This window comes from Panthera onca, chromosome C2 (assembly GCF_046562875.1).
Source record: "Panthera onca isolate mPanOnc1 chromosome C2, mPanOnc1 haplotype 2, whole genome shotgun sequence".
Classification (NCBI taxonomy): Eukaryota; Metazoa; Chordata; class Mammalia; order Carnivora; family Felidae; genus Panthera; species Panthera onca.
Genome location: NC_138347.1, coordinates 109609500 through 109635297, shown reverse-complemented (window position 1 = coordinate 109635297; position 25798 = coordinate 109609500). Strand labels below are relative to the sequence as shown.

Sequence of the window (25798 nt, the reverse complement as noted above, 5' to 3'; positions counted from 1 at the left end):
AAGTGGTAAACATGAGCTAGTACAACAAGGCAAGTCCTGTCTTCTACTCATTTAAATAATGCCATTCATTTAACTGTGGGAAGATAGGTACACTGGCCTTGGAGACCAAAAGAGAACATATAAACTCCAGGACTCCATACTCAGAACATTAGCACTAAACTTATAAGCCCATATCTGTTTTCTCAGCCAAATCAGTGAAATGGAAAGACAATTATAAGCTGGTAGAATGGAAGCACTATTACTTACCCCTCCTAAGAAATGGAAGAAAAAAGCCTTTCAGAGAAAAATTTCATAGAAGTACAATACATGAGGAACAATGACTTGTCAGTTTTCATTTTGGTTTTCTTGGGAAAGCTGGAGCCTATACGAATAGGGTATTAGAAGCTAAATTTCAGAACCGGTTTTTGTTTATTTTCAACCCCAGGGAGAAGCCATTGCAAAGATCTCTATTTAAGTGTTGTCAGATACTATTTTTGTAAACAGTATGGAGCAGGTTATTCAATTGGCAGTCATGGGCAAATTATAATGTTTGCATTTAAAAATATATATATAATGTTTGCATTTGAAAGCTATAGAATTATCCTTATATTCAATATTTTAATTTTCATAGGCCTTAGCAATTAAAGAAAGAATTGGCTATCCTGATGACATTATTTCAAATGACAACAAACTGAATAATGAATACCTCGAGGTAAGTCTCTATGCAGACTGTGCTAATGATACCTGGGGCTGGTGATGATGTCATTTGCAGCTGTGGGGTGCCCGAAATGATGTGAAGTAGCCTAAGGCCAAAGGTCTTGTTATATAAAAGCCTTTTCCACCGAAGCCAGAACTTGTGTTTTAGTTTTAGCCTTTTGTTTCATTGGCCTGGTTCATATTTGGTTTTTGTGATCTTGGTCTCCGTATATTCCATTGAACAGTACTGGAAAAATCTGGTGTCCTTTAAAGAGCATCAAGGGGTAGACATCAAAGTGATGAACAACAGGCCGCACTCAGGCTCCTTATCTCCTCTGGTCCAGGCCTGGAAAGTCACGTCTTCAGTTCCCCTTCGCTTTCCTATTATTCCTCCACTGGATAAAAACCAGGTTATGCCTCTGTATTCAAAAAAAAATAAAACAAAACAAAAACCTACCATTTGAAAACCAGAATCGGTTTTATTCCCCTCTGGTAATGTAACAATGAAAAGAGAACAATGAAAAGAGAACAATGAAAAGAGAATTGATTCAAGTCACTACACTATTGATTTAAGACCCAGCTGAGGATCCTGTTGCTAATCTTGTGGTCCCCGCAACTCCTTGAGACCCTGGTGACAACAAGGTGATCCTTGTCCAGAAGTGGGGATGTCAGTGATTCCTAATCCATTGATTACCAGTCTAACATGGGAGTTTGCAAGCCACAGTGTCCTCTTCTCTCTTTACATTTGTAGAAAAGCTTGACTATTTCTTGTAAATGAGCTGGCTGCAGCATCTGAGTCCTGGGGGCCTTTGTGGCAGGAGTCTGATGGCTAAGAACATAGACCCACAGGGAATTTCTTGGGTTCAAATCCCAGCTCCACCATTCACTAACTTGGGCAAGTGACTTAATTGCCTTGGTTTCCTCAGCTTTAAAATGGCAATAACAACCCATCTTCATAAGATTATTATAAGGATTAAAAACATGTAATATATAAAGTGCTGAGAACAGTGCCTGGTACATTGTAGGTGCTAAAATGGAATGTGCTCTTATCTGTCATGTAAGGGTTACTATCAATATAGGAAAGCTTGTCTGACACTCGGTTCATTCGATTAGTTACAGAAGAATAGACTAAAGTAGCGATTTAGTTAGAGCGACAGTGACCTATTATATAGAACTAGGCTAAATGGAATTAAATCCTTCTTTGGTAAGTTTTAATGCTCTCCGTTAACTTTATTAACTAATACAATTTAAGAAAATGTCCCCTATGGTTTTTTAGCAGAAATTTTGACTATTTTTCCCAAAACCTTTTATGTAATATAGTTGAACTACAAGGAAGATGAATACTTTGAGAACATAATTCAAAACTTGAAGTTTGGCCAGAATAAACAACTAAAGAAGCTCCGAGAAAAGGTGGACAAGGATGAGTATGTATATTCCAGTTTCCTATATGTTCATTCAGAAAAGGGGCTTTTCCCCTCTCATTGTTGGGTTAAGAAAAAGAACCTGACTCAATGTTAATGTTAAAAAAGTACCATATTCTCCTTCAATGGAGTGAATACCTCTACGAGCATCCAAGAATATCATACTAAAGGTGGGTCAAAGATTTAAGCAAAATTAAAATTTGTTTTATTATGGTGGCCTCAGGCTACCTCATTTCTTTGGTTTCCTCTCATATTATTACCTCTTTCCTCTACTTTGTGGACAAGTTTCTCAAGAACACCTTGACCTAGGTAACCCAGAGCTTCTGCCAGTTTTCTCTGAGGCCACACTTGTGGAACTCGGAATTATCTCCTGCCCACAGCCCCACCTGTTTTCTATGGGTCAGTCATCCCACAACTCCATCCCCTTCTAGACTGCTCCGTGTGACACGCCCCTGAAACTTGTGGCAGCCGAATAAGAGATAATGGGAGTTGCCTTCAAATGCTCTTAATCCCTGCTTATCAGTGGCATTGGTGCTTATGTTAACATCAGCTTAGTGTTTATTTTTCAACTAAATGGGTGTGTCTAACTCAGTATGTCTAACATATTAACATGCATCAACTTGTGTGTTTGTGCACATAGAGCCCTAGAGCTGCTTATGTTGACTTTTTCTTGCTGGGCTCTTAACTTCTAGAGAACAGGGGCTATTCGTTTTGACTGCTCAGCAGCATGCTGAACACATGGAAGGTTTCCAGTTAAAACTGAGTTAGAGTGAGTGAGCGAATAAAAAAGAAATGTACTAACTTGATCCGTGTGGTAGCCGACAAAATAACATGACAGTGAGGTGCTTGGTTTATTATTCATGTATTCATTTATTCTTTCATTTATTCATTTACTAAACTAATATTGTAGAACACTGACTAAGTCCAGGTGTCATTGGGAACTGGGAGAATCACAAGTGAACTTTGATTATATTATATTATATTATATTATATTATATTATATTATATTACATTACAACAGCAGAAGGTAAGAAAGACATATATAATAAACTCTACCACTAGGAGGGAAATGTGCCAGGAAGTGTACAAAGTGATGTGAGACTGTTTGATGACAGGCTGTTCTGTTCTCAGTTAACTAAGTACAGGTTGGACAAAATTCCTAAGTGAAAATGCCAATACGTTCGATCTCTGTACACCATTTTGAACCTGTCAGGTGCCATGAAAGAGAGATTGATTTCCTTTGCTGACCTCTGGGTTTATACTGCAGTAAATGTATTGTCTGGTGCTAAAAACAGGGCTGCAAATGTCAGAGAACGTTTAGTGTCCTAGCTGGCAAAGAAGGGAGAAGAGTGGGTGCATATGGTTTGTGTTGTAATTGGTTGTGAAACCCTATTTCAAGAAACCCACAAAAAAGTCATCAAAAAGAATATTCAGTGGGTAAACTTATAAACTGAGAAGTTTCTTGTAAGTCTGAATTTTTTTCTTTAAGATGCATATACTTACATTTAATAATTGTTAGTACTGTGTGAAATATCTACAAATATCTACAAATATTGTCAAATAGTGTTTCTGAAAATAGCTAATATAACCTGCATCCATATGACACCAGAAGACTTTTTCATAATTTTAAAAATAGTTGTTGAGTTATGGCTTCATGTTTTCTTTTGAACTTAATGTAGTCCAAAGTTCTACAATTATTTCGTAATATAGTTTGCATTTTTCATTCCCTTTCATCATATATGTTGCTTTTCTCTTGAGTCCTTTTCCCTTACAATAATCACAAGTGAAAGCTGTGTACACTGTTTTAATGAATGTTTGCTCAGTAGCACGCATAGGTCAACAGAACATTTTGGGTCCTTCCCATGAGCTTCTGATAGTCATCATAAGTGCAATATGGCTTCTAAGGTCTTCTCTGCCATGTCAGACTAGTTTCTTTTCCTTTCTCTTCTTCTGCCTGTGTACTGAGTCCAAGGGTTCTAAATTCTGGCTGTACAGGAGAGTCACCTGGGGAGCCCTAGAAATAGTACTGAGGCCCCAATCTCACTACCCTTGCCTGTGATGTACTTGCCTGTGGGTGGGGACCCAGGTATTGGATTCTTTTTAAGTACTACCCCCCAACTTCAAGTGAGAACCTCTGAGTTAGTGTTAGTTCCTTTTGGTTAATGATACTCTTCGTATTTAGTTTTGTGTCATTTTCTTTTTACAGGGTGATGCTTTTAATTTGGCAGTTTAGGTTTAAAATTTATTTTTTGTTTTCCAAAATATTGGAAGCACCTTTGACAGTGATCACGTCAAACCATTAGGACTGTGGGATACAATGTCATGACAGTTCCTTATATTTTTTTGAGGTTTCTTGGAGTGAAAGTTTCAGACCTATTTTGTAATTGTGTAGTAGTAATAAAGTCACTATGTTCTCCTTCCTTTTTTATGTATACCAAATTCAAATCCTCACTGTGTGTGTTCAGGCAGACACATCTACTGCTTCTGCTTTGTTCACATAGTTTGTAGTTACCTCTCAGAGAACTACATTTTCAGATGCTCAAGTCCTCACTCCTAAGGTCTTGCAGGAGAAATGGGTGCCCATGCCCACAATTGATGGGACAGGGATGGGAAAAACTATGGATTATGTAGGGTTTATATTGTAGGGTATTGTAGATGCATTATATTTTCAAGACAACAATCAATTTTAATTAATTCAGTCAATTAACCAAGTAATAAGCTTCTGGACCTGTGTTTGTTTGTTTGTTTGTTTCTTTGTTTGTTTGTTTGTTTTTCCCCTCACTGGGCAAACTCCTATGCTTCTTGGCATCTTCTACCATCATTATGACCACTGAATATTTGTACCTGGCCCAGATTTGTTTTCAACCCACATGTCTAGCTACCCATGAAACATCTCTACATAGGTGTTCCACAGACCCTACAAACACAGAATTTTCCATTTGGGACAAAATTTGATCATCTTTCTCCCCATATCCTCATATTGCCCTATATTTTCCAGCAACTTTCATCTTATTGTTATCAATACAGAAATCAGGGACTCACCATTCTAGACTGATCTCTTTCTCTCATCTCTGACATCTATAGTAATATCTACTCCAGATCCCCATTCAAAACCAAAAGTTTACATCTACCAGCTGCTAATTAAAGATTATATAGGTATTTCTAGGGGATCTCCATCTTACTATCTCCATGGTCACTGAGTAAATTCAGGCATGTCTCATTGTTCACCAAAGTTATTACTAATTTTTTCCTAATCTTATCACCAATCATCTTATCACCAATCATCTTTCCTTCAGCTCATTCTCCTTACTAATACCCTAGAGATTTTTTAAAGACACAGAATGAGTTGTGTTATTTCCTGATGAAAACCTTTCAATATATCCCTATTGCCTATCTCATGGTACAAGGCTCTGCATTCCTCCCATTAGCTCTCCAGAATTCCTTTAGATTCACCCTGCCCACCCTCCCAGCATTGCCCAAACCTCCAGCTATAGGAATAACTCTAGGTCATTCTTCCATCTTTTCTTCCTCCTTATCCCTTACCGTGGATCACCCTTTCTGTCCTTGTTCATCTAACAGAAGCCTATATATTGTTGGACTCAACTAGAACATTACTTCCTTATTCATAGCACCCCACTGCATTTTTCTCTTCACCTTGTGCCTGCCCTAGTCCTTGTTGAAAGCAGAAACCAGATGTTTGTGTCACCAGAGCCTGAACACTGATGAACAGAATGTAGACCCTTCCTCAATGTTTCTGGGGTTAATAAATGATACAATAGTGGTTTGTGATCATGCTGATGAAGTGAACTCAACTGCCAAGGTAGAGAGTGTCACATCCAAGCGTTTCACCATCATGGTCAGTGAAGTTATATAACAGCTCTCCGCTGCTCTCTCTGTTTAACAGATTCAAAACATTGAGAAAGTCCTGGAAGTCTGTATGTGATCTACCTGATTTAATCATTTCACTAAAAGAGCCTTCTGCCCATTTGAGCAGGCAGCTACTGCAAAGGACAGGGATTTAAATTTGAAAAGCTTGGTTCATGGGGTTTCTGAGTGCCTAGTGTTTCCAAAATTATCCCAAACATTGTGTTCTCTGGGTCTTTGGTACCAGTTTGTAAAGAATTTCAAATATGTCATATTATCAGATAGTAAGAGTGATAAACTTAGAATGTAATATCCTTTGGCAAAATTACTTAGATATATATCTGTAATGATCTTATTTCCAGTAACATGATTATTCACTTAGAGTCAATAGAACATAAACCTCTAAAGAGAAAGAAAAATGTACAAGAATAACAACAGAAAACATTCCTTTTCTTGTGTTTTAGATTTGATGTTATTTTGTTAGTTTCTCAGGACACAACTTCCTGTGATATAACTGTGATGTGGCCCTGTTTGTAAATCATGACCACTGAGCCACGGCATTACTTATCAAAAACTACAAAGATTCATTTCATTGCTTCATCTTTCCTGCTGTTGTGTTTCAAAATAAAAACACAGGTATATTGACAAGAGCCAGTTCAATAAGCATTTTATTGAGCAGCTGCAACGTGCAAATCATTGTGCTAAATAAACACTGTAAAGGATATAGATGAATAAAATGTGGCCCTGGACCCAGGAGCTCACAATCTAAAGAAAGAAGCAAGTAAGTAACAGTTAAATCTGATAAAAGGCAGAGTTTGCTTGGTTCTGTTACAAGTGCTAGAACAGCACTTTTTTAAAACCACCATTAAACCTTTACTTATTAGTAGAACATTCTCTAGAAGCAACATGTCAGCATTTAAATTAATATTGACATGAACAGAAGATTCACTAGAAACAAAACAGAACAAAATGGTTGGTTCATCTGTCTTCCCTGTCATTGCTTCAAGCCTGCTGTTTTTTCTAATCTGGGCTCATTGGATGGTGGCAATCCCTGGCAGCCAGCAGCTGTGGCTCTGTGTGTTTTTTCCTGAAAGGCCAACACCACCAAAAATAGCAGGGACGTTAGTACCCTGTGAAGTGACACCATGGATTTGCCACTGCAATGAGTCACTAACTCTCTTTCAGTGTCCCAGTTCTGTCACTTACTACCTGGCCCTTTAAAAGGCATGTAGTTTTCTTATTTATAAAATGAGCAGGTTGATTTAGACTGTATAACATCTTTAAGATTCCAGCATTCAAATTCTGTGGGCCTAACTGTGAAGTTTTGATAAAGGCCAAGAAGTTTTCCTCCTTGGCTTCTACACATCAGGTGACTCAAGAGAAAAAGAACATGCTCTCCAGAGAGGTAGGGAAGTAGCTCACTTCTTTCTAAAATAACCCTTCTATTTTTCCCCTTCACTGGTATTTCTAGAGCCAGTCTTCTTTCTAATGAAGTCCTATATCAGTGAGCTTGGTCATCAAAAGAAAAATAGTATGCAGGGCTATTATATTACATATCATATAATATATCCACTAATATATAATATAATATAATATAATATAATATAATATAATATAATATAATATAATGTGGGTAAGTGAGACGGTATAGAGGTGGTGTTGGTAGGAACTGTCCAGGGTGTGTGTGCGGAGTGCTGGAGACTTGAGACACAAATGAGTCTCCATGAGCATAGACGTATGGGGAGGATTTACAAAAAAGATTATTTGGCTCATCAAGCACTACTGAGCCAGGAACATGGAATAACAGATAGACTAAATTTGGACAAATCATTCTGGTTCCCACATACTGCCATGGAATTCTTGTGTTCTACATTTGTTGTAAGAGTTGAAAATTTGAGATTTCCATCTTTTAGGCTCCCATTAAACTGCGAGGCTTTGTGGTTTTCCGCTGTGTTTTGGAGGCTATAAGCAAAACATATTTGATCAGTAAAAACATTTCTGCTTTTTTAAAATTAAGTTTTTATTGCAATTCCTGGTATGATTAACATACAGCATTAGATTAGTGATTCAACAATTCTATACATTACTCAGTGCTCTTCATGATAAGGATAAAAACATTTCTGCTTTTTAATTAGCACCCAAGGAAGGCTTTGGGTTTTTTTTGTGTGTTTGTTTGGTTTTGGTTTTTGGCTTTTTTAGAGGGGATGGGAAGTAGAGAAGGGAATTAAATGGTTTAAAGGTTGAAGTTTTAAACTAAGAGAATTTTGCAAAAGAATTCTAGAACTTTTACACTAGTGTACCATCTTTTTATTTTTTTTTTAATTTTTTTAACGTTTATTTATTATTGAGAGAGTGTGAGCAGGAGAGGGGCAGAGGGAGACACAGAATCTGAAACAGGCTCCAGGCTCCAAGCTGTCAGCACAGAGCCTGACACGGGGCTCAAACTCACAAACCGCAAGAACATGACCTGAACCGAAGCCGGACGCTTAACCAACTGAGCCACCCAGGTGCCCCTACTAGTGTACCATCTTGAGGGGATGATATTTCAGTTGGTGCATAGCTCTTGGTGGCCATGGCTCTCTATAGCCTGCATAGGAGTGCCTCACCTAGGCCTAGTGCCTTCCCCCTTCCCAGAGTCCAAGGAGGGGAGTCATCTCTCTTGGAGGTTGGAGGACTCATTCATATGCCAAGGCCCAAATACATATTGAGCACCTATCATGTTCCCTAAGTCTTAGAGATACAATTAAGAACAAAGCATAAAATAAACAAGTGAGACAGTATTAAACTAAAAAGCTTCTGCACAGCAAAGGAAATGACCAACAGAATAAAAAAGCAATGTATGAAGTGGGAGAAAACGTTGGTTAAATCATATTTCTGATAAGGTGATAATCTACAAGATATATAAGAGACCTCTAAAACTCAGTAACAAAAAAAGTAATAAGCCAATTTAAAAATGGGTTAAGGGCTTGAATAGACATTTCTCCAAAGAAGACTTACAAATGGCTGACAGACACGTGAAAAGATGCTCAGCGTTAGTAATCGTCAGGGAAATGCAAGTCAAAAACCACAATGAGATAACACATCACTGCTGTCAGGATGACTGTTATAAAAAAAGAGAGAGAGAGAGAGAGAAGTATTGGTAAAGGATGTGGAGAAATTGGAGAGCTTGCACACCATTGGTGGGAATGCAAAATGGTGCAGCTGCTATGGAAAACAGTATGGCAGTTCCTCAAAAAATTAGAAATAGAACTACCATATGACCCAGGAAACCCATTTCTAAATATATTCCAAAGAGTTGAAATCGATATCTTCAGGGAATATTTGCACTCCCTTGTTCATTGCAGCACCATTCAGAACAGATAGATGTGGAAACAACCTGTTTCCACTGACCGATAAATGGATAAAGAAAATGTGGTACATATATACAATGGAATACATTCAGCTTTTAAAGAGTAGGAGATTCTGCAATATACAACATGGATGAACATGAAAACATTATGCTAAGTGAAATAAGCCAGATAGAGAAAGACAAATACTGCATGATTCCACTTATGTGAGTTTTTCTAAAATAGTCAAATTCATAAAACCAAAGAATGGAATTGTGATTACCAGGGGCTGGAGGAGAGGAGTAGATGGGGAGTTATTAGTCAAAAGACGTAAAGTTTAAATTAAGCAAGATCAATAACCTCTAGAGATCTTCTGTGCAACTTTGTACACACAGTTTTCAATGTGTTACAGTGTATTAAGAGGATATAGCTTCTGGCAGATGTTCTTACTATAATTAAAAAAAAGAACTATCATTGATTCCATGGAGTTACTGTCTAATGAGATTGACAATAGACATAATGTAAGTTATGTTATTGCTAAGGGTTATATAGGATAGAAGAAGTTTCAGTTCTTGAGAGATCCCAAGATTATTCTAAATCAGGAAAAAAGTCATCAAAAGAAAATTCTGACAGAACTGATTCACCCACCCATATATTTTCCAATTTGGGAATTTCTCTGAATTTGGCACATCACACAAATGAAGGGGCACACATTTGTGCGTATACGCATAGAAACTTATCAAAGACTAAAAAGAATGTGCCTTGTTGCCAAACTTAGAACGACATGCCACCAACTGATGACTCCTAGGAAGAAAATCACATCAGTGATTTCTGTTGCATTTTGTTGAAGAAGTGGATTCTCCCAATTTCAGGTCACAATGGGTGTCTTGGTTCTCACCTCTCAGGTAATCAGAGTACTTCAGTTATGTTAACAACTCTTCTGCAACATCAATGAATAGTTTAAAGAGGCTCTTTTATCCTGCTGTGCTTTTATCTTTGGGTAAAAAACATTGCACTTTATGGAACAGTGGAAAGAATTGGCAGTCAGGGAGGGACGGTGGGACAGTGGAAAGTGGGACTTAGAATGGGCAGCCCTGAGTTAAGGTTCTTGTTCTGCCACTTACTGTTTAACCTCGACAACCTCCATAATATGAGTATCAGTGATTCCTTTATAAACTGAGGAAAATAACATCTACTTTTGCCTTATGGGGTTGTTGTGTTATATATTGTATATGTGCCTGTCGTATAATTTAGGTGCTTATTGAATAGTAGCTGTTTTTGTTATAGTCTGGTCACGATCGGTCTTCTAAAATGACTTCGTTGTAGTGTAGAGGCCAGCATCCTAAAGTGTATTAGGGTAAGGGGGAGACCTAAGTATGAAACAATTTTAAAAGGAGCACTTTCTAAGGGGCAGTCCCAAATGGCAGCCTGGGAAGATCCTGAACTCACCTCATTCCATGGACTGAATCTATAGCTACATATGGAACAATTATTCCCTCTGATAAAGACCTGAAAACTAGCTGAACAGCTTCTTCATGACAAACAGTAAAAGGGCTAAATTGAGATGGGTGGGAGAGGCAGTTTGGTGGTCTTGCCAAAAACACTATCCCTGGTGCAGTGACCCACAACTGGGAAGGGGGGGATCTCACAAATCCAGAGCTTCTTTCTGAGGACTGAGGTGTTTGTTCCCCACATCACACCAACCTGTGGGACCTGCAATGGAGACATGTGAAAACCAGTGGGACTCAAATCCAAGAGACCCAAAAGGACAGAGAGAACTGAGATAATTATCTTAAAGGGCTTGCATGCAGCCTCCAGTCACTCCAGGGACCAGCACAAAAGCAGCAGTTTGAAAAGGGCCTAGATTATATGTGAAGGAGATTTATTTGCTAATCCTAACTCATCTGCCGCAAGGGCATGGGCCTGTTGGGACTCCATGGGGAGAGAGGAATGGGTGGACACCAACTTTGCTCTCTCTCTCTCGCTCTCTCTCTCTCTACCTTGATAACATAGGTAGGAGTGCCTCAGCTCTGTGCTATTCTGCTGCCTTGCTGAAGTGAACGAGCATATGCAGGACACACAGGGGATGCTCCTTAATTACCTGGCTCTGGTGGCCAGGGGGCTTGTGTTAAGAGGCCACCAGATCCCAAGGACTGTAACAATCTGAGAGATAGTTTTTGGCAGGCAACCACCCCCAGAGTACTACACAGACTGTAGACTAAAACATACCTCCGGTATTTCTGTGTGAAAGCCCTATTTATTTGTCCAGGAGCTTCAGTCTGAGGGGCAGACTTCAGGTGTGCTACAGATCTAGAGGCTATGGAGGTGCTCTCAGGAAATGCAGGGTGGGGATACCATCTTTGCGTCTCACTACACCTCCCCCGTACCTCCCAAAAAGGAGCTTATACACTCTTCAGAAGCCCCAATTTTTATAACTATACACCAGGGACACCTGCAGATCAAGTGGTCTGGAGGCCAGCAGGGTTTACAATTGCAGTCCCTCAAAACTATGTATTTGCGTACTTTAGAAACTGCTGTCTCAGGGGCTTCCAATCAACCTCAAACTGGGTGCTAAATGAGATTCCTCCCTTTGGAACACTGACAAGTCTTGCCACACCCTCAACAACTGGGATCTATGAAGAATGAATCAGGTTGCTTTGATACCTACAAAGGTTGAGAGACGGCAAAGACCTAGGGCAAGGTTGAGAGATAAGTTTCCTACACAAGGGCACTCCTTCAGTACTTCGAAAGGTAGTTGTTTTGCCTAGTACATAGAAACAAGTGAAAAGAGTCAAACAAAATGAGAAAGCAGACAAATATGTTCCCAATGAAAGAGCATTAACACCATATATTCCATATTACCAAATCAATCTATAGGTTTAATGCAATCTCTATCAAAATTCCAGTAGCATTTTTCACAGAAAAAGAACAAACAATCCTAAAATTTGTATTGAAACACAAGACATCCCAAATAGCCAAAGCAATATTGAGAGAGAAGATAAAAGCTGGAGACTTTATATATATATATATGTGTGTGTGTGTGTGTGTATCCTACAACTCATCAGCAAAAAAAACAAACAAACAAAAAACCAGTCCAATTAAAAAATGAGCAGAGGATCTCAATAATCATTTTTCCAAAGAAGACACAAAAGATGACTAAGAGGCACATGATATGATGCTCAATGTTACTAACCAGAGAAATGCAAAGCAATCACAATGAGATATCACCTCACAATGTTAGAATGTTTATTACCAAAAAGAAAAAAATGGCAAGTTTAGCAGGGGACCTGTTGTACACTATTGGTGGGAATATAAATTGGTGCAGCCACGATGGAAAACAGTATGGAGCTTCCTAAAGATACAAATAGAAGTATACCATATGACCCAGCAATTCCACTTCCTGGTATTTATTTGAAGAAAATAATAACACTAATTTAGAAAGATATATGCACCCTTATATTTATTGCAGCATTATTTACAATAGCCAAGATGTGGGAACAACCTAAGTGTTCACTGATGAATGAATAGATAGAAGATGCAGTATGTATGTATGCATGTGTGTGTGTGTGTACGTGTGTGTATATTTATACATATACATCATATACACACACATACACACAAGGGAATACTATTCAGCCATAAAAAGGGTGAAATATTGCCATTTGTGACAACGTGGATGGAATTTGATGGTAAATGCTAAGAGAAACGAGGCAGAGAAAAACAAATACTGTATGATTTCCCTTATATGTGATACCTAGAAAACAAATGAAAAAACAAAACTCATAGATACATAGAACAGAATGGTGGTTGTCAGGGCAGAGGATGGTTTGGGGCTGGGTGATATATATAAAGGGGATCAAGAGATGCAGACTTCTAGGTATAAAATAATTAGTTGTGGGGATGTAATGTATATAACATGGTGATTACAGTCAATAATATGTAGTGCATACTTGAAAGCTGCCAAAAGAGAAAACAAAAACATGTTTTTCATAACTTTGTATTGTGACAGATGGTAATTAGATTCATTGTGATGATCATTTTGCAGTGTATACAAATATCAAAGCATTATATTGTACACCTGAAACTAATATGTTATATGTTAATTATACCTCAATAAAAAATTAAGTTTTCTGATTCATGAAAGTGGCATATCTCTTCTAGGTTTTTTTTTTTTTTTTTCAAAAAATTTTTTTAACGTTTATTTATTTTTGAGACAGAGAGAGACAGAGCATGAATGGGGGAGGGGTAGAGAGAGAGGGAGACACAGAATCGGAAGCAGGAAGCAGGCTCCAGGCTCCAGGCTCCGAGCCATCAGCCCAGAGCCAGACACGGGGCTCGAACTCACGGACCGCGAGATCGTGACCTGAGTTGAAGTCGGACGCTTAACCGACTGAGCCACCCAGGCGCCCCTCTTCTAGGTTTTTAAGTCCTCTTTAATTTCTTTCAGTAGTGTTTTGGAGTTTTCAACGTACACAGCTTGCCCTTCTTTTGTTAAATTTGTGCCTAAATGTTTTATTGTTCTTAGTAGTATTGTAGATGGCATTGTTTTCTTAATTCATTTTGGATTGACATTGCCAGTGTATATAAATAAAACTGAGTTTTGTATATTGAAGATAAGTAAATAAAAATGAGCACTTTCATTTTTAAAGAGTTTAGCAAGGAAATGGCATTCATCCTTGTACTGAAATGTGTTATATAATACAGATCAACAGCTCAGAAGTAGAGGATTTGGATGGAAGATGAGAGGGTCCTCTTTCTCCGTAGTTTACATATCTGTGTCCCTGTTGTATTGCTTAGTTTTTAAGTGCATTCGAAGGTCAGAAAAGCATGCTGTGCCTTAGTTTCTACACCTGAAAACTGGACGTGTCATCTATCTTGTATGATTGGTTTGGCTGAATGAAGGTCTATAGGTCTATAGGAAACTCTGAAGTCTTGATGAAAGAATATTAATAAATGTAAAAGTTTACAGTGGTTATTGGGATTACAAAATGAGAATTCTCCTTTCCACAAGGACTTGAGGAAGATAGAGAAAACCATTGTTTCGTACTGCTGATCTTAAAGGAGTTGCTTTGGGACCACTAGATGCTGGGAAATGGAACACTTTCAGGGAAAGGGGCATTAACAGTTTTGTTGTTTTAAGTTTTAAAGTTACACATGAGAGGGTGAAAGAGGAGTTAAATTCCAGGTGCTTTTGCAATCCAGTGGGTTTATTGCATCCAAAAGGCTGCGGGATCAGGCTGTCGACTTCTGCCTTTCGTCTCTGCTATAAAACTGATTCTTTGTGCTTTAATTTCATCACTGCCTGGGTTCTTCAGGGTAATAAGAGATAGAAGAGAAACACCTGGTCCCCATCTCAAGGGTATTTCAGTCATATTTCCCATCCACACTGTTAGTTCAGCTTTGAGGTCTGTGCGGCTTAGAGTGGCCCGTCTTTGTTCTACTGTCAAATGCCCCCAAACCAAAATCCGTTCACCTGACAAAGTCATGGCTCCAAAATTAAAAATAAAGTTTTCCTCCTTCTTGCTTTCCCATTCTTGGTTAATACCACACACACCCAAACTCCTACCCCCTCAGACCATTGGAGGCAGGAAGAAAAATCAAAGAATGGGTGTGATTTCATCACTCAGGTCTGATACCTGCTCCAGGCAGCTGCTAGTATCTGGCCTCCAGTCTGGACATTAAAGGTACCGTCAACCTGCACGATCCATTATTTTAGGGCAAGAATCACCACCATTTGGTTTTCTCTTCTGTTGTGCATTTTCTCTTTTCTGTGCTGCTATTCAGCATCAAATGTGTCTCTGTTCCATAAATGGAAGCTTTTCCTGAAACTTTGAGGCTGCGTCCAAATCAGATGAACTTATGGTTTCCATTACGTCACCTTTAACTTGAAAAATATTTTCTTTGCCCTAATTTAGCTTTTTACATCCAGCGTACTAAGATATTTCATGACTGACCACACATGTTAGACGCTGAACCTGTAGCTGTTATCATCATTTTATTTAAGGTGTAACGATTCAATCTCAGTATTTCAAGTTCCTGTTGTTCCCAGGGACAGTATGCCCTGTGCTTTTCAATCTTGAATCACCCAGGGGTAGTCTAAGGATGCATTGTGCAGGTTCTCAGGGAAGAAAAGGCAAACGCTACACACTACTGCTCTGTAGTGTGTAATTCCAATTTTATTTGGGAGTTTTGTGGTCATAAATAGCTCCATATTTTCTTGAAAGTATAATTCACCATGGACGTTTTAATATGTAAAGCACTCCCTCCTGGAAAGTTACAGACATGAATCAAAATGCAATCATAAACCCCTCAAAGTCATGTAACAGAACAGCAGGAAAGCACTAAAACAAAGGTATGACATTTATTTTTACCAAAGCAGTAAACATGAGAAGGGTCTATAAACTTCATTCATCTATGTCCTCCTTCTGAGACCTGTTGCTCTCTGAAACATTTGCATACATCCAGCTCCTTTCCTCTGTGCTTTACTTATTTTAAGAAAACATTTTGGATTGGTACCTTTGGTCTGTCATTTGTAGCATGTGCCTGAGTCCAGAACCAAAAAATTGGCATATGATTTGTGATTACCCATAAAAGTCCATGAGGAGTCACTAAATCGGTTCATAATTGAGAAACTGAACCTTAAAACAACTGAGACCTGGAAACATGTTACATCAATTTTATAACAATTAAAATGAATAATTTTAAGCTATTTGGGCATAAAGTCTACTGCCATAGGTGCTATCAAAATGTTGAGACCACATGAAAAATACCTTTCTGAAGAGTCACTATAAGGAATGGTGTTTCTCCTCAGGAGTAGCGAGAGCACGCTGTCCATTTTGCCCCTCCTGCCACACAACTCAGAGCCACACTTGAACCTAAGTCGTAATAACTATGTGAATAACTATGTGAATATATGTAAACATAATCCTGATAAATCATTTTTCCTGATCATGGTTTTTACTTACATAAGAATTGTCTTTTGTAATGCCTTTTTGGTCACACAAACAAAATCGACTTGCTCTGTATGGTTCCTGATCTCTTGATTTTAGTCTTAACACCCCTGGATTTAATGTTTTTGCTGTGAGTCATGTGAGAATCATGTGGGAATCAAGTGGAGTTTAATTAAAATAAATGTAATTATTTGCTTGTAATCCTCAACCTGCAAGAAATTTAAATACTGATGACTCACCTATGATGAAATTAGGAAAAACTGATCTATCAGTCACACCATCCTGTTTGAAAATGTTTTTATCTATTTAAAATGGCATCAAACTACAAAAATATTGTTCAACCATCCCCTCCCACACACACACTCCATCTTCAAATTTATTTTCTTTCTAAAGAAAAATTCAGAGAAGTGTTATCTGGATTTTTTTTAAATTTCCCGATGTTTTCTATGAATGTCTGAGTCGTGTTATTGGAGATAAAACTCATACTTAATTAGAATTTATCAGACAGTTGTTATATATGGCTTTCGCTCAGTTCTTTTTAAGAGATCAAAATAGGAACTCACATCTGACATCCCACAATAGTTACTGAAATTGTAGCTAAAATGTTGATTTGGACAGCTGACTTTGTACTGCTTACCTTGCAAAGCAGGGTCTGGAAACAGTTCTGATTTAACCTCATTGTACTAATTACTGTAAACTCCTTCCATGAGTAGGATAATAATTGGCACGCTAATTATTGCCCTGAAAGTGGCATAACTACAGTGAAACCGTTAGCTAATAATATATGATTGTCTTAAGTGTATGCATGTGTGCTGACATTTAAGGGATTATCTGAAATTAAGCATTATCTATTATTCAATGACTGTGTGTGTGTGTGTGTGTGTGTATACACACATATATATACTAGTATATATAATATATATAAATACAATGTATATATATAAAAGTCTTATTAAGATTGGAATATTACTCCTGTTGCAAAAAAGTGCTGAACAATAATTTTATTTTTTATTTTACTGAAGTATAGTTGACATACAATGTTACATGAGTTTCAAGGGTACAATATAGTGATTCAACAACTCTGTATTATGCTATGCTCACTACAAGTGTAGCTACTATCTGTCACCATACAATGCTATTATAATACCATTGATTATATTCCCTGTGCTGTACCTTTCCTCCTGGGACATTTATTCCATAACTAGGAGCCTGTACCTCCCACTCTCCTTCACCCATTTTGCCCATCCCCCCACACCCCTCCCCTCTGGAAATCATCAGTTCATTCTCTGTATTTATGGGGTCTGTTTTCGATTTTTGTTTGTTCATTTGTTTTGTTTTTTTAGATTCCACATATAAGTGAAATCATGTGGTATTTGTCTTTCTCTGCCTAACATCTTTCACTTAGCATAATACCCTCTAAGTTCATCCATATTGCCACAAATGGCATGATTTCATTCCTTTTTAAGCCTGAGTAGTATTCTAACAATGATTATTGGGGTTTTTTTTTTTTAATGTTTATTTATTTATTTATTTATTTTGAGAGAGAGAGAGAGAGAGCACGTACACAAGCAGGGGAGGGGCAAGGAGACGCGCGCGCGCACACACACACACACACACACACACACACACAGAAAGAAAGAGAGAGAGAGAGAGAGAGAGAGAGAGAGAGAGAGAGAACCCCAAGCAGGCTCAGTGCTGTCAGTGCAGAGCCCAGCGTGGAGCTCTATCTCACAAACTGTAAGATCATGACCTGAGCCAAAACCAAGAGTTGGACCCTTAACTGAGTGAGCCACCCAGACACCCCCAACAATGATTACTGGTATGCAATTTTCATAACATCTGAGCAGAAAGACATGGGAACATTGTCACCTGTTCTTTAGCTTAATACTGCCCTCAAATTATATTCTGCGAGCTATTTTTTTTTTCCATTTTCTCATTTAGTCTTATGGTAATTTATGCTGCTTTTTCATCTCTTCAACTAAACTGAAGTCAGGAACTGTATTTTATGAAATCTCTGAATGCTGCATGGAGACTAAGTCATGGTATACATAGACAGACAGACAAATCCACTTAAGATCCACCTGGATTTCACTTTGCAGTCATTATACCAAAATATGCCTTTGCTCAATTAGCTGGATTGCTTCATTTAAAAAAGGTAATTTTAAATGGCAGTAATCAGAGGCAGACTACCTGAAACTAACTACCTGAGAAGGGGATATCTTAGTTTCAAAATAAACTAGAACATTTAAAAGATGTAAATATATTTGAATATGAAGTTTTAACAACTTAAACTTCAATATCCTGCCAATTGCTCCAGAATTGTTGGTATAGTTACCAAGTATCAGGAACCTAAAGGTAAGCATATTTCAATATAATGTTAATCCATTGCAATTTCCAAAAAGGTACATATGAATAGGTACATATGAATTCACACAGGTGAAATAACAGATTTGCAGACGGGGATATATTCTGATTTTTCAAAAAGTAGAAATATTTTCAAATGAGCTGTCTTACCTAGTGAACTAATTTTAACTTGGTCATATTTCAAACAGAAAGTTAAGATTCCTCTTGGAATAGTAATAATGCTTTTATTGCGTTGAGTAGATTGAATCAGATGATAATAGTATAATTTGTAATGAGTTCTTATGTTTTCCATAGGTGGATAAGTGGAGCAGCCGTAGTCAATGCATTTTATTCTTCAGGCAGAAATCAGATAGGTAAGGTCTATTCCTAAACAATTCTTTAATATTTCTCTGTTGTTACCAACTTGTAGTGAATTGCATGACCAATTTAAAGTACTCCCCATAAAAGCACAGCAGAGGCCGAGTTATTGATTTATTGAATATACTCCTTAAAAGTAAATGCATCCATGTACCTCTTTTCACTGTAATAGCAAATTTGAAGTTAGTACAAATTACATTAAGTGGTTTTCTTTCTTTTGCAATGTTCTCATCTGTGGCTAAATGGTTTATCTTATGTCTAAGTACTTTTATTTTATTTCTGAATGCTTTTTAAATGTCTCTCATGTCTCCATCAAGTTATATTGACTTTAGGACTTTCTAAGCATCAGCATAAGTTTAAGGTTCCATGAACCAGCTTTGCAGAAATCCCATCCTCCAGGCAATTATGTATGTTAGCTCTGGTGGGGATGGTCCTGATCTCTATCACCCATTTTTCTGGAAGATTCCAAAGGTCTCAGAAAGTTGAAAAGTCAATTATATTAGGTTGAACCATATGAAATTATATTTGCTTAACTACTTTTAATCAAAAAAGAAAAAAAACTAATATGTTCATGAATAGTAATGTTATAGGAATATGTGTAGAAATGAATACATGAGTGAGAGATATAATGAATAACTAAATGACTTAATAGAACAAAGATATATAATTTTTTTCCCTGGGAAGACTTTGAGATCTTTAAACTTTTTCTTAGGTATTACATAAATGGACCCATTTTTTCCCCAAGGGTTTTAAATATGTAGAAAGGCACCCAACAGATTGACTACTATCAGAGGTATACTAAACAAACAGTACAGCCAGTGTCTCCAGGTGTACTTAGTCTAGCCCTTCATTTCAAAGTGTGGTCGAGAATCAAGAGGGGAAATATTTTCAGCATTATTCTCAAATAAAATCTCATGCCCTAAACCTCATTTTTCTTGAATTCTGTTACAAATTAGATTAGATATGGTGGAAAATCCTGCAATATTTTTCACTATTGGTTAAAAAACAAACTTTAAAAGAAACTATAACTCTGATTTTGTTCGATTATACCTTTCCCCCTTGCTTTTAAACCAAGGAAAAGTAAAATTAAGAAATTATCTACATTTTCTTCTGGTATGTTTATGGTCTTTATTTTTGAAGTAAATCATTAGCCATCTGGAATTTATTTTGGTATATGACATGAAAATTAATTATATAAAATAATCAGAAAAGTTGTGTGTGTTTTGGGGGGTTTTTTGGCGTGTTTTTTTAAATTAATTTATTCATTTAGAGAGAGAGACTGTAGGAGCAAGTGGAGCCAGTGGGGGAGGGGCAGAGAGAGAGGGAGAGAGAGAATCCCAAGCAGGCTGTATGCTCAGTGTAGAGCCCAATGCAGGGCTCATTCTCACAACCATGAGATCATGACCTGAGGTAAAATTAAGTCGGATGCTTAACCAACAGCCACCCAGGTGCCCCAAGACTTGTTTTTTATAACATATCAATAATAAGTAAGTCATATGCAGTTGGTTAAAATCAATTAGTTCAAAGTCTAGTCTAGTACATTTCCTAGCTAGTGCAATGATTACCTAAACCCAGACCAGAGTCTGTTTAATGATCAACTAAGAATGCATGCAGTCTACCCTTTTCAATATATTCCTAGAAACCATTCAGTCCTTTCTTAAAAGTGCCTTTCTCTCTGGAGAGCCTTCACTTTGAAGATCTCTTTTTGATATTGACTAGTTCTGTCAGTATAATATCTAGTTCATTATAGACTTGGACTTAAACAGGATAATGAGCTCTTATGGAATTCCAAGGCAAAATGAGGCAGCCTGGACTTCAGTCTGTATTTGAGCAGACTAAAAGATACAGCTTTATTTTAATCCAGCTGAGGAAGGACCCTGGATCCTATCAGACCTGGTGCTGATTCATTCCAACAAGAAGACCCATACAGACCTTTTGTAGAACCACTCTGGTATGATAATCCCTTCAGCCCCTCTCTAGAGCAGATCTACAGTTTAGGTCAAGGCAGGATCTTGTTAGGCTCTGAATTACCTCATATCCCTGGAGCTGGCTCAAAATTGGTTTACTTCAGAGATTCCCTGATCAGAGAAGACCAGAGAATGTTCTCAATTTGAATTTAATACCCTCTAACCAAAGAAGCACACAGCAAAAGGAAGAAGAAGGCAAAAGTGGCCTAACATTTCACAAAGTAGTCAGTTATCCTCTGAATAATCAAGAATTGGCTACAATAAGCATTCTTAATAAAAAAGACCTTTTAAAGATTCTGAAGATAAATTCATCAGATAGAAATTCAGTATCTGAAAAATTGTTAACATCTTTTCATATGCTTGTGTTACAATAACAGCAATTCAGAGGAAAGGAAAGTGTCATGCAAGAAGAAATCTTTGACATGTGTATGTTTTTTCTTTGACAATTCATTTAAATCTTCAACGTGGGGATTGTCTTAACTAAAAATAATTGAAGATCCAGATCTTCATCTTTCTTCTAGATAGAAGTGTGTGTGTGTGTGTGTGTGTGTGTGTGTGTGTGTGTGTGTCTGTCTATCTGTATACATACATAGATATACAACTTTTGATTTTGGAATTGTGCATTACAGAATTAGAATAGCTATAGAATAGCATGTGTCTCATAAATGACCCTCCTACCCTCACACAAATACCTTAAATTAGATCACATATAATTTCTCATGGGATTGGCCTTTTTATGTTATGGTAAAAAAGAACTTGTTTTATTATCATTTAGGGAGTTATCATATTAATAATTTCTTCTTTTTAATTCAATTCCAAACACTTTTTGTTCTAACTCACAGGAAGACTATATTCTGCCTTATGTACCCCTGCCAGTTTCCATCAATTTAAAAAGAAATCAGCTTCCCAGACAGGAAGGCATACTGAAAGTGTTTAATTCACTGGTTCTTATTCCCCACACATTTGCTCCATAGAGCTCCAGAAACCTCCCATGGATTATCTAGTGTATTCAACCTGGGTAATGTATGATGACGTTGAAATAATAAATTTTCTAAAGTTATATTACTTGTTCTTAGGAATCTCATTTTCAGGCTTGAAAATTAAGAGCAAATGTTTCCAAACATATTGATATTCCATTTAACATAAAAAATAATCTTTAGCTTTTTTCCACCCCAAATTTATTTCACCTGATGTCATCAAGCTTTATACAAGATTCTAAAATTGAATTGCTCGCAGCCTTAAAAAAATAAACCAGGGAAGCAAGGGCATGGGAGTTAGGGAGAAACACAGTTTTTTGTTTCATGGACCAGTGACTTATGTAATTGACTAATTGACAATCATGAATGTAAAAAATGTACAACTAAGCAATTAGTTATTATCAACAGTTGTGAAGTCTACTGGTAATAGTGATAGACTAATGGGGAAAATCCTCATCATTGAGATTTAGCTGATAGTGTAAAACAAGAAATCATAATTTGCAAAGCTGAGCTTGAAGACTAGTATTTAATATGAGCCATAAAAATATTATCACTTGCCTGAAGAATGACATATCAGGGTACAATTAAAGCAGCAGGATCTTTACAGTTAATGTTTAGTCTTGATAGCACATTTCATAAGAGCATTTTATATAACGGGTGGATTTTAATCAAAGTACATAGTGTGGGAGATAGTATTCACTTTAAGTGAATAACGTACTGCACATAATTTTAATATTTTAAGCTAAAAATAATTTCTTGGCACTGTTGATAACTCAGGCAGCTACATGTGAGGTATAACTTTCATCAAAATTCTCCAAGGACAGAAGTATTTATTTTCTAATTATTTTGTCATTTTGGATGTTATGGCAACTTTCCAGATTTTTTTAAAGATCTGGAGAGCATTTAAATTGTCCAGCATATTTTTGAAGTCTCCTCTGTAAATATCCAATATTTATCCTTGAAATCCATTCAAGGCTATGCCATATTTGCCCCACCCAAAAGACAAAGAAACAACATTTGCTACTCTGTATAACTAGATCTTAGATTTCTTAAGGTCGGGACCTTCTCTTGACTTTTCTTAGAATCCCACATAGCAGTCGCCTAGGGTTTTGCATGCAATAGGTGTTGTTACCAAAGATTTTATTATTATTACTATTATTATTATTATTATTATTATTATTATTACAGGATGTAACTCAGTAGATACTAGAATTTTAAAACATGTAAGATGAAATTGCTAAGTTATGAGTACTATGAGGAAGGGGGTGGGCATGAGGAAGATGAAGTAGGAGAGGACCATGGAGGCAAAGGCTAGGAAAAAGATGCTATATTTAGTTAGAAAGTATCAAAGCCATCCAAGGATTTTTCGCAGGGGAGTGATAATGACCAGAGTTGCGTGATTTTTTTTTTTAATATGATTTATTGTCAGATTGCTTTCCATACAATACCCAGGGCTCATCCCAGCAAGTGCCCTCCTCACTGTCCATCACCCACTTTCCCCTTTCCCCCACCCCCCATCAAAGAGGTGCATTTTAGTCTGGCTGCAGGGTGGAGTAGATCTAGGATAGATTATAGTTGGGTGAGACAGGAAGTGGAAAGATCACATAGGAAATTAAATAATTTTTTAAAAATTTTTTAATGGTTATTTATTTTTGAGAGACAGAGCACTATCAGGGGAGGGACAGAGAGAGAGACAGACAGACAGACAGACAGCATCCAAGCAGGCTACAGGCTCTAAGCTGTCAGCCCAGAGCCCGACTCAGGGCTCGGACTCACGAACCATGAGATCATGACCTGAGCCAAAGTTGGATGCTTAGCCAACTGAGCCACCCAGGTGCCCCATGTAAATTAAGTAATTCTTAAGACAAGGAATGATAATATGAAGTAGGATGGTGGCGATAAGACTGATAGGAGGAGATAAACAGAAGAAATGCTTCTGGAAGGAAGGTATATGACCTGGTCTTTTCCTAAGTAGACTATATAAGACTTTGTAAAAACAAACAAACAAATAAACCAATATTTAAACAATAAAATAAGCATGTAAGATAAATATAAAATGTTCATGTTGGATGATTGGGACCCTTCAGATGCCATTATCAGAAATAAAGTCAAGAGAGTGATGGTTTAGAAGGGAAAATGATGAGTTTGATGTTTGACACATGAAATTTAAAGTTTGTGAGACATCTAAGTGTAAAAAGCTAGCAAGTTAATGCAGATGTCAGGGTAGACATAAAAAATATTTATTTAATAAAGTCTTTAGTAAATTCATTTGTTCATTTATCATTGATCATTCACCTATTCAACCTATTTCTTAAGCACCCATTATGTTCCAGGCACCTTGCTAGTTTTAGATGCTAAAGATAATGAACTCAAAAAACAAATGGACTCAACAAATAAACAAATGTATCTCTGGGCCCACAAATCTATGCTCTCAAAGGACTGATAGTCGAGGGTCTAGAGCAGGTGAGGGCAATAAGAAAAGGAAGGACAACAACCAAAAATAAGGAAATAAACAGCCACAGGTACCTTGTTAAAAGTAAAATTGGGCAATGTGATTGGAGGATGCCTTTCATTGAGTAGTTCTGTTTATTTAACAAGCTATTGTAGATGAATAAAATGTTAGAGATGACATTAAAAGAAATACTTGTGTTATTAAATAACTGTTTATCCCAAATATTTGCAGCAGGGAAAAGACTTTCTGAATGAAGATGATAATTTTCCCTTGCTCTAAACTCTTTATAGCAAAAAACAATCTTAGCAGAGTTTGTAAAGTAAATTGTGATTATAAATCATAGATTACAGTACCGCTTTGGGATGAACTCTCTGTTGTCATCAATAATAAAAGACCTACATTTGTTTTATCACAGAAGATTTTTATATACAATTAAGTGAAACTGACATACTGGAAAATAGCTTACCAGGCAGAAAGCCAGCCCCAGGCCTGCCATCACAGAATAATGCCAATAATCTTTAACCATCTTCTTTCTTTGTAGTCTTCCCAGCTGGCATCCTGCAGCCCCCCTTCTTCAGTGCTCAGCAGTCTAACTCATTGAACTATGGGGGTATCGGCATGGTCATAGGACATGAAATCACCCATGGCTTCGATGACAATGGTAAAGTGCCGTGGACACTTTCCTTTGGCTGAGACAGATCCTAATAAACCTGATTAAGAGTTATTATACTTGATCAATACAAGAACATATTTATTCATCCGTGTACCACTGGCTAATAATCATACTTTTAGTATTCCTTTTAAATTGTTCTTAGGAAGATCAGAAATTTCTAGTAGTGAGGTAAGCAATGTGTGCTTTCCACTCTTGACGGAATAACACAAATATTTACATTGAGAAGACACTGATATTTGTCAATGATAAATGTTTGGTCTTATTTCATGAAAGTGTCTATTAATTCAACTATACAGTAATTTTCACAGGTAGGTACTAATACCATTTCAGTTTTTTTAATGGAAAAAAGTAAAGGCACATGAAAGAATTGCTAGGAATTAGTGGAATCAGGATGTGAGTTCAAGTAATTTGTCTTTGTAGCCCTTTTCTTATTCACTACATCATAAGTAACTATTTAAAAGGATGATAAAATGAAGTCTTAAAACATGACATGTAATAAATGCCACTGTAGCTCAAAAAAGGGAAAGATCAATGTGTTTAGATTTAGTGGGAAAGCCCCAGGAGGAAGGCACTTCTTTCTGTGTGCTTGAAGTTGAGGGAAACTGAGTCCACGGTGTGTCTCATGAAGGGTCTGAGATATGAAATGAATGCAGAATAAAAATAATGGTCTTTTTAAGTTTCAAAATATCAAATTAAACAGTCTTGGTCAACATGAAAACTCTCCAAGAGAAACAAGGCACGATTTCAGGACTGGCTTACCTGGTGGCCTCGG

At 37.1% G+C, this 25798-nt stretch overlaps 1 protein-coding gene across 5 annotated transcripts in view; it reads left to right on the top strand.

Moving 5' to 3' along the window:
* Nucleotides 1–25798, top strand: part of MME (membrane metalloendopeptidase) — a 106697-nt gene that overhangs the window by 67947 nt on the left and 12952 nt on the right. For all 5 annotated transcript variants that reach the window (XM_078432230.2, XM_060639030.3, XM_060639034.3 and 2 more), the window contains exons 15-18: nt 611–691; nt 1996–2099; nt 18895–18953; nt 24895–25014. In XM_078432230.2, the coding sequence (XP_078288356.1) occupies nt 611–691; nt 1996–2099; nt 18895–18953; nt 24895–25014 (364 nt within the window). The remainder of the gene's footprint in view (nt 1–610; nt 692–1995; nt 2100–18894; nt 18954–24894; nt 25015–25798) is intronic.